Source organism: Callorhinus ursinus, unplaced genomic scaffold, assembly GCF_003265705.2.
Source record: "Callorhinus ursinus isolate GAN/ISIS: 27379988/994484 unplaced genomic scaffold, GSC_fseal_2.0 scaffold11, whole genome shotgun sequence".
Lineage (NCBI taxonomy): Eukaryota > Metazoa > Chordata > Mammalia > Carnivora > Otariidae > Callorhinus > Callorhinus ursinus.
This window is the reverse complement of record NW_027397073.1, coordinates 3,533,329-3,541,481: the sequence shown is the minus strand read 5'-3', so window position 1 is coordinate 3,541,481 and position 8,153 is coordinate 3,533,329. Positions and strand designations below refer to the sequence as shown.

The following is an 8,153-nucleotide window of genomic DNA, read 5'->3' as shown; positions in this document are numbered from 1 at the left end:
CCTTGGGGGCCCGGTTCTCTCCGCCCTGTTTCTTCTCCAACAGCCGCAGCCGCATTTCAGCCTGTGCTTTCAGGCGCAGTGCAGACTTAGTTCCAGTCCCAAACCTTTGCCTCTTAGCAGGAGGTCACGTGGCCACGCCTCACTGCGCCCGAGGGATGTGCCTGGCTCCCATTCCCGTCCCTCCGTAGGAGACGGAAAACGTACTGGGAGTTGCACTGCCATTATGTCATGACATTCGTCCCAAGGCAATCAGAGAGAAATAAAGACTGCATAGCATCAGGGGAAGGATTCGTGGAGCCTGCTTTATTACTCATTTGTCAGAGCTAATTTTAACATCAGCATCAGCCTCTGTGGCTTCAGGGAGCGTGCTGTGTGGGGATCGGGAAGCAAGCCCGATCAAATGGTGTTCACGCCTTCCTTCCTTTTCCTTTGCACCATTTCCCATCGACATGTGACTGTGGGCCACCTCAGGCTCTCAGCAGAGCCTGGTTCAGTCCGTTCCTTCTGAGTTCATGGCCAGGATCGTAAATCACCTATGTCTAGGAGAACCTGTTACTCTGTGGCCTACAACAATGGCCCCTAAAAAGATGGTTTGCAGAATTCCACTGACCTGTGTTCTTTGAAATGGCCTTTCTGAAAAGGCTGCTTCAATCCATACCTTGAACAGTTGTTATTGAGGAAGAAAAGTTCCTTGGAGTAACAGGTGGTCGTGGCCAAAGCCTACTCGAGAGGAAACGGTGTGACTTTGACCCAAATCTTTGATGGAGATGGTCCTGTGGCCCCAACCATGCATGTGGGAGAGATCAGGGACCAACCCTGCTGACGATAACCCTTGGAGATCCGGATTCACGGTCTGTGTGTTTTGAAAGATCTCTCGAAGTGATGTGGAGACATAGCCTGTTAGGGGTTGAGTTGTGTCTCCCCCCACCCCCCAAATGCATACGTTGAAGTCCTAACTCCCAGTACCTCAGAATGTGACTTTATTAGGCTCTAGGGTCTTTGAAGATGCAATTAATTATGAAGAGACCATACTGGAGTAGGGCCGGCCCTAATCCAATATGACTGTTGTCCTTACGGAAGGGGGACATTTGGACACAGACACACATGGGGAGAAGCATGTGAGGATGAAGGCGGAGATTAGGTGATGTGTTTGCAAGATGAGGAACACCAACCAGCCAGCAATCAGAAGAGGCCAGGAGGAGGTTCTCCCTCACAGCCCTTAGAAGGAAGCAACCCTGCCAACACCTTGATCTTGGGCTTCCAGGCTCTGGAACTGGAGGCGAATAGATTTCTGTTGTTTAAGCCACCCCTAGTCTGCAGTACGTCTTTGCAGCAGCCTGAGCAGGCTAACACAGGGCCTATAATGCCAATTTAGCTCATACGTAGCATTCATCACACGGGCCCACGACGACCGAGCAGAGCCTCTGACACCTGCTCACGGCAACAAGCCGTGTTCCTGTTGCGTCTGTCTCAGCTCTGCTGGCCTTGGGCGCAGGCACTCCTCTCAAGGCTCATGCCCTCCGCGCGTGCCCAATGAAGCACCTGCTGCATCACCCACAGCCGGAGCTGCCCTGCTGTTCTTCAGTAACATCAGATGACTTCGGGCCACTATCTCCTCCCATTATCTGTGCGTATGAGATGCATTGTCTCTTCCTCTGCCTTCACATTGAATGAGTATGTCTGAAGCCTCTTTGTTTTCCAGATGTGAATAGGTCCACTAGTCCAGCCTCGTCTTCCTTCTGGGGGCAGGGGTGGGGGCACAGACAGGCCATCTGCCGAGACATAGCTAATACGGCCAGCTGAGGGCCTAGATGAGACCTCTTCCCCTTTCCTTTGAGCCCCAGGGGAATTGGTAGCGGCTACAGAACTCCAGCCCAATGGATCCCAAACTAGGAAGAGTGGTGAGTAGACCCTCCAACATCCAGAGTCTAGGGGACCAGAGTGCTAGACCTTGTTGGCGTAAGGAGTGTGTGTGCTGTGTGTCCTGGGCGTCAGGTGGGTAGAACGGATGCTCATGTGGCCCTTGCGATGCCGCCACTGGAAATGTTCTTAGGTACTCACTGTCTCCCCTCGAGAGAGGTGGTATCTGGAGGATTTTCCAGGAGCTTATGCAGTACCTGGCATGTGGTTGTGCCGGGAGTGGTGGAGCCAGGCGGGAACTCCAATGAGGCCCCAGCAGCTGCTGCAGGTGCGGCGAGCTAGGACATATTCCAGTGTGCTTTTCCATGCTCGTTTATTCTTCCACAAAACACATTTTCCTATTAAGTATTCATACCTGTTGAATGTAGGAGGCAGGGTACCACCTCGAGGAAGATGGAAGATGTGGAGAATCATACACATGCAGGTGCAAACTGCCGCCTTTCTTGCTAAACCCTGAACTCTTCCCCCCCCCCCACCCCACCATTTGTGTACCTAGTTGTGGGGTGGAGGCCCAGGAATCTGCATTTTAAGGGTGTCATTCCATGATTTTTAGTGTATTCACAGATACGTGCAACCATCACCACAGATGATTTTAGGATATTTTCATGACTTCATTAAAGAAATCCTGTACCCTTCACAATGACTTCCCTATTTCCTGGTCCCTGCCTCCAGCCCCGAGGAACCCTGCATCTGCTTGGATCTCTTTTAGGGCTCGCTACGGTGCAGGCAGTTAGCTGTTTTAACAGGAAGCGCTTCTAAGGAAACAAAAATAAAAGTTTAGATTCTAACAAACTCCAAAATCTGTTTTTGAGTCTAGAGGGCGATCAGTTGAGATTTGGGGGGATGTTGGGTTTGGAGCATCTTTAGATGGTGCAGCAGTGGGTGTGATTCTGATGAATTCCTGCTTTGCCATTGGGGTGACTCTGGTGACGGGCACTGGGTGTTCTGGTGAACTTCCTTCGTGGCCCCGCACAGCCGCAGGTGGGAAAAGGTGTCCCGTGCATGAACCACTGCAGTGATTTCTCGCAAGTTTATATCCGCTTCGGTTTGTAGGGGTTTCGGAAAAAGGGAAGTTTGAGTTCTTAGTGATTCCAAGTCAGAGGGTGGGAGAAAATTGGAAACATTAGTTTGGAGAGTTGTAGCTAGTTACTGGAGGAAATAGAAAGAACTGGGGACCCAGCCTGGTTTATAGGTAGGTGACAGTGACTAGAACTGGGGCCTGATAATGGGTGCACTACAGTTCTGTGCTGAAACAGGATTCTCTCTACCATCACCTCCGTTTCTAGCAGATGTAATCACAGTCGGATTAATTTGTTCCTAACGTAAGTCTAGTCGCATTACACTTGGCCTGGTTACTTATGTAAGTGCGGCAAGAATAGCAATTGGTCATATAGGCTCTTTTTAAGTCTGCTTTGCCAGAACTTTCAGTAAAGAATGTCAGATCAGACTTTTAAAGTCGCTCTAGACAAGGAAGTCAGGCCAAGGACTTGCCATCATTCTTCGCCTGCAGTACCTACAGATCTGGGTGAATTCCTCTCTTCTTGAGGTCCCCAAGATCTATTTTTAATAATTTTTTACTGAATTGTAACTAACATAGTGTTATTTTCAAGTATACAGTATAACGATTGAACAATTCTAGATACTACTTTGTGCTCACCGTGAGAAGCGTAATCACCAATGTTACTACCTTGTACTGACTATATTCCCTGTGCTGTACTTTTCATCTCTGTCAATTATTTATTTTGTAACTGGTAGTTTGTACTTCTTAATCTCTTTTATCTATTTCACCCATCCCCCACCTCTCCTCTGGCAACCAGCAGTTGGTTCTCTGTATTTAAGAGTCTGGTTTTCTTGTTTGTTTGTGCCTTTGTTTTGGTTTTCAGTTTCCACATATAAGTGAAATCATATGGTATTTATATTTGAAGTTTCCTGGGTCTGCCAGAAAGTGTCCATCCTCACTCACCTGTAAGGCTAGAAACTGTTTCTGTCAGCAAGAGACCAGGCTGGTTTGGGGGTGCTTTACTGGTTTGATAAAGTCAATTTTAGTTCCTTAAAACTGGTCATATCTGATTCTATGCACTTTATTCTCAAATATGGCCTTCCAGTCAAGGCTTTGGTAATCAATGTTTTAAACTATATTCTCTTATGAGGAGGACAGATTCCTGTTTAATGTATGCATTTGCATACACACACACACACACACATATATGAATTGTATTGCAATGAAAATAAGAGCACTCAATGAAAGTTTACAAATTTTGGAGGGATCAGGCAGGGAGAAAAGCATAAATGTTTCATTTCTGTTTACAGAGATAATTTATCAGATTACTGTAAGTTAAAGATAGCTTAAGAAAAGAGATAAAGGGTTTCCTTAAATCTTAAAGGAACCAGCATGATTTCAAACAAAAAGTTAAAAAATGACAATCATCCTCATCAGTTCGTCCGGTTCCCTGTAGTGAACTTCTGTTTTGCTTGATTCTGGATTAGAAGTTTTGTGATGGCATCAGCTCTTTCTTATTCTGGAAATCCATGCTCAGCCCCATGGTGGGGTCTGGGAGCCCCTCTAGGGCTCCGTCATGGAGCATTCTTGCTGCAGCTGATTACAGATATTCTGGGAGAAGAACCGGAGTGAGGCAGTAACCGTCCGTGCCTGAGACTGAAACATAGCCGTGGCTACACATGTTTGAAAGCTCATTTTTAACTGACCGAAATTTGGTTATTTCTGAGGCACACAGCATTTCAAATTAAACATTGGGATTATGATGGATTCTATGTACAGTAAGAACATGGACAGATTTCTAGAAATTTTATACAATTTTTGAGACACCTGAAGAAGGTTAAACATCACTTTTATTTGACAATGCTCCTCATGTAATTTAACATATCACATAGACCTAATTAGAGTTTAGTTAATTATAGTTGATATCACTCCCAAATCGTTGAGATTTTCCAGGGACCCTCGGGAAAAATCCCAAAATTGGTTCTAGGTCAAAAAGACTTCATTTAGAATTTGATTTTTGGAAGTTGTCAAAAATGTCCAGAGGTTTGAAACTTGATTAAATACGATCAGAGTTCACGTGAAATAATAACTTGGCTGTCTATTTAACCAGAGAGACAATTTAAACATTGCAAGGGCAAATCAGAAAGTCACATAGTTTGGGGGGAAAAAAAGGAGGAAGAAGAAGAAAAAACACTTTAGTTCTTTTAATATTGAGAAGACTTAGCTTTCCTAAGTAATCAAAGACCTGATTAAGGCAGCATGAAGTACAGGAGGTTATTTTGATAAGGCACATAATCTTTATTTTCTGGGCAGATTGCTCAACATGTAAAGAACAATCCTTTACAACAATCCAAGAAAATCTTGTTCTTTGAATTGAGAAAGAATATTCAGTTGTAGCTTTACGTAGTCACACTGTTGATAGTAGAGCTCTTCAAAAACCTTATAATACATTTACTTTTCTCCAGTTTCACTACACAATATAAGATTTTCTCTTTCTTTTTGCCCAACTTTTGATACTTGTTTTTATTTTTTATTTTCCTGTTTTTAAATTTTGAGACAACCTTTAGGTAACCCCTAAACTAGGACACAATTTCTTTTAATAAGAATACATCTTCACACCTTACATACCCCGATTTTTTTTACCAAAACCATATCTTACTTTCCTTGTGTACTTTGTATACAGAGTTTATTTCTTTACCCTAATTATTCTCAGCGGTTTCACTTACATATATAGTTTAGAATTCTGAACCCTTGTAACTTTGCTATCTAGTGAACACCGGGAGGTAAGCAGTTGTGAGCTGGTTGTTACGTGTTCTGTAGATCAGCAACTTTATGAATACAGCATTTCATAATTCTTACAGACCTATGCTTCTTCATAGTACAATTGACTTTCAATGTGGCAAAAGAATATATTTACCAATAGACTTATCTATCTTTTGTCTCTCTGTAATAAGCCAAAAGTAGATAAACTTATGTTTAAAACTTAGGTTTATAAATGGTTTCAGTATTTTATCGTATTTAGAAAAGGTCTGGATATTTAATGAATATCCATCATTAGGCTTAGTATAATTTTAAGGTTTCAAGTTACCAAAAAGATTTTGGAAATTTTTTAAGCAGACATATTTTATAAAACCTGAGCACTGTTTGGGTTGCATCTGGGAGGAGAGTGGAGGTAGGGGCTGCTAAGTCCTGAAGCTGCCTGGGCATCCCACAGAGCTCCTGCCTCAGGGGGCAGGTGGGTGCATTGCTCCTGGGATGGAGCCCAGACAAGCTGTTTTAAGTTGAGCCTCACTGATTTGCGGCCCACAGGAAATGCAGCAGGAGGAAGTGAACCAAAAGGATCGCCCCACTCCACCCCCTCGCAGCCCTGTGCACAGGACAGTAGGTCATTCCTGCACATCCAGGTGCAAGGGGCTCTTGTCCCCAAAGCACCTCTCCCCTCTGGCCCCCATAATTCCTCAAGTGTCCTGCATCTCAATTGCTCTTTCAAGTGATTACAATCCTCCCCATTCAGAAGCTCTCTGGTTGGAACAGAGGTGCCTTTTTCGGACTATGCATGGCACTGAAAAGGACCACACTCAGCTTCTGAGGCCACCGGCACATAAAGTTGGGGGCTCTGTTCCCTGTCTACCCATGAAGGAATGGGGTGCAGTGCATCCTGAGGGAGTGGGGAATTTGTGAAAGGAGACAGCAAGGGGGGAGTGTGCCCAGGTGGGGGGGGGGAGGGGGCCCCGGGGGGGGGGGGGGGGGTGCCCAGGGGGAGGGGGGGAAGTGTGCCCAGGTGGAGGGGAGGAAGTGTGCCCAGGTGGAGGGGGGAGTGTGCCCAGTTGAGGGGGGGAAGTGTGCCCAGGTGGAGGGGGGGAAGTGTGCCCAGGTGGAGGGGGGAGTGTTCCCAGGTGGAGGGGGGAAGTTTGCCCAGGTGGAGGGGGGGAAGTGTGCACAGGTGGAACCTCCCAAAGATTGTAGGATGAGGAGCAACCCAGTGCCCTGGGCTGCTGTACTAGGAGATTTTATTTTATTTTATTTTTTTTAAAGGTTTTACTTATTTATTTGACAGAGAGAGACACAGTGAGTGAGGGAACACAAGCAGGGGGAGAGGGAGAGGGAGACACAGGCTTCCCGCGGAGCAGGGAGCCCGATGAGGGGCTCGATCCCGGGACCCTGGAATCATGACCTGAGCCTAAGGCAGACGCTTAATGACTGAGCCACCCAGGCGCCCCTAAGAGGTTTTAGCTTTACCGTTTGCTTGGGGCACCTTGTTACCTCACTACACCTTGTACTGCATGCAGCCCAGGGTCTCTGCAGGAGCACTGGTCTGGGGCAACGGCACAGAGCCCAAAGCCCCTGCCGACACACACCTTCATTTAGATCCCGAGCTCATGGTGTGGGGCCCACAGTTATTAATATATCCCATGTCCTCGTCTTGGAGGCTGAGGGTATCCAGGACATGGATGTTTATGCCTTTTTAGGCACAGTAATTGGAGCACACAGCTTTTCAGGGAGCTTTTTCTTCATGCGGATCCTGTCCACCTGGACTTGGGAAAGTGTGCGGTGAGGCGTGTTTCCAGGGAGTCTGCATGTGGGCACTGCACTCCGAGGCTGGGGAGCCCTTGCCTTCAAGAAGGGAAATCACTTTAGGGACTTCGGGTCAAGGCTCCCATCCACTTCAAATGCCCCAATTACATGTGCTTTAAATTTTTGATTACAAAGACATGGACTCAGAAACACAATACATATCCCTACTGAACAAAAACAAAACTTATAGTGGGGAGCAGGGGCTGAGGCTGCTGCTTTGCTGGACTCTGGGTCTACAAGAGGCCGTGGTGTCCAGGAGTGAGACTCCCGCAGGGTCATAGGGCCCAGAGCGCCTGGGCACGGACGGCAGCCGGAGCCAGTGCCATTGCAGAAGCCCCTGCGGTGGCACATCCCAGCCCCACTGCACGCTGTTTGGGAACAAACACTAAGCCACCCGCTTAAGACCCGATCGTGGACCAGGCATCATGGGGCGCCCAGGGGAGGCAGCCACGACAACCCGAGGCAGAAATCATTCCGGAGGAGAACAGGACAGCTGTCACTGAAGTGGGGCCCGCCAGTGAAGACCCAGAAGTACCTAAGACCCACAGGAAGAACACCCACAGATTAACTGAGAAGCGAGGCTATAGCCTCTGAAACACAACAGTAGAAGTTGTTTACTGTTCTGAAGTAAACTGCTTACATACTGAAGAATGATGTA

The 8,153-nt window shown here is 46.8% G+C and overlaps 1 protein-coding gene across 1 annotated transcript in view; it reads left to right on the top strand.

Moving 5' to 3' along the window:
- The first annotated feature begins 1,797 nt into the window (after window positions 1-1,797).
- CNDP1 (carnosine dipeptidase 1) overlaps window positions 1,798-8,153 on the top strand; it is a 32,950-nt gene continuing 26,594 nt past the window's right edge. The window contains exon 1 of the mRNA XM_073898029.1: window positions 1,798-1,901. Within this exon, the coding sequence (XP_073754130.1) occupies window positions 1,878-1,901 (24 nt within the window). The 5' untranslated portion in view covers window positions 1,798-1,877. The remainder of the gene's footprint in view (window positions 1,902-8,153) is intronic.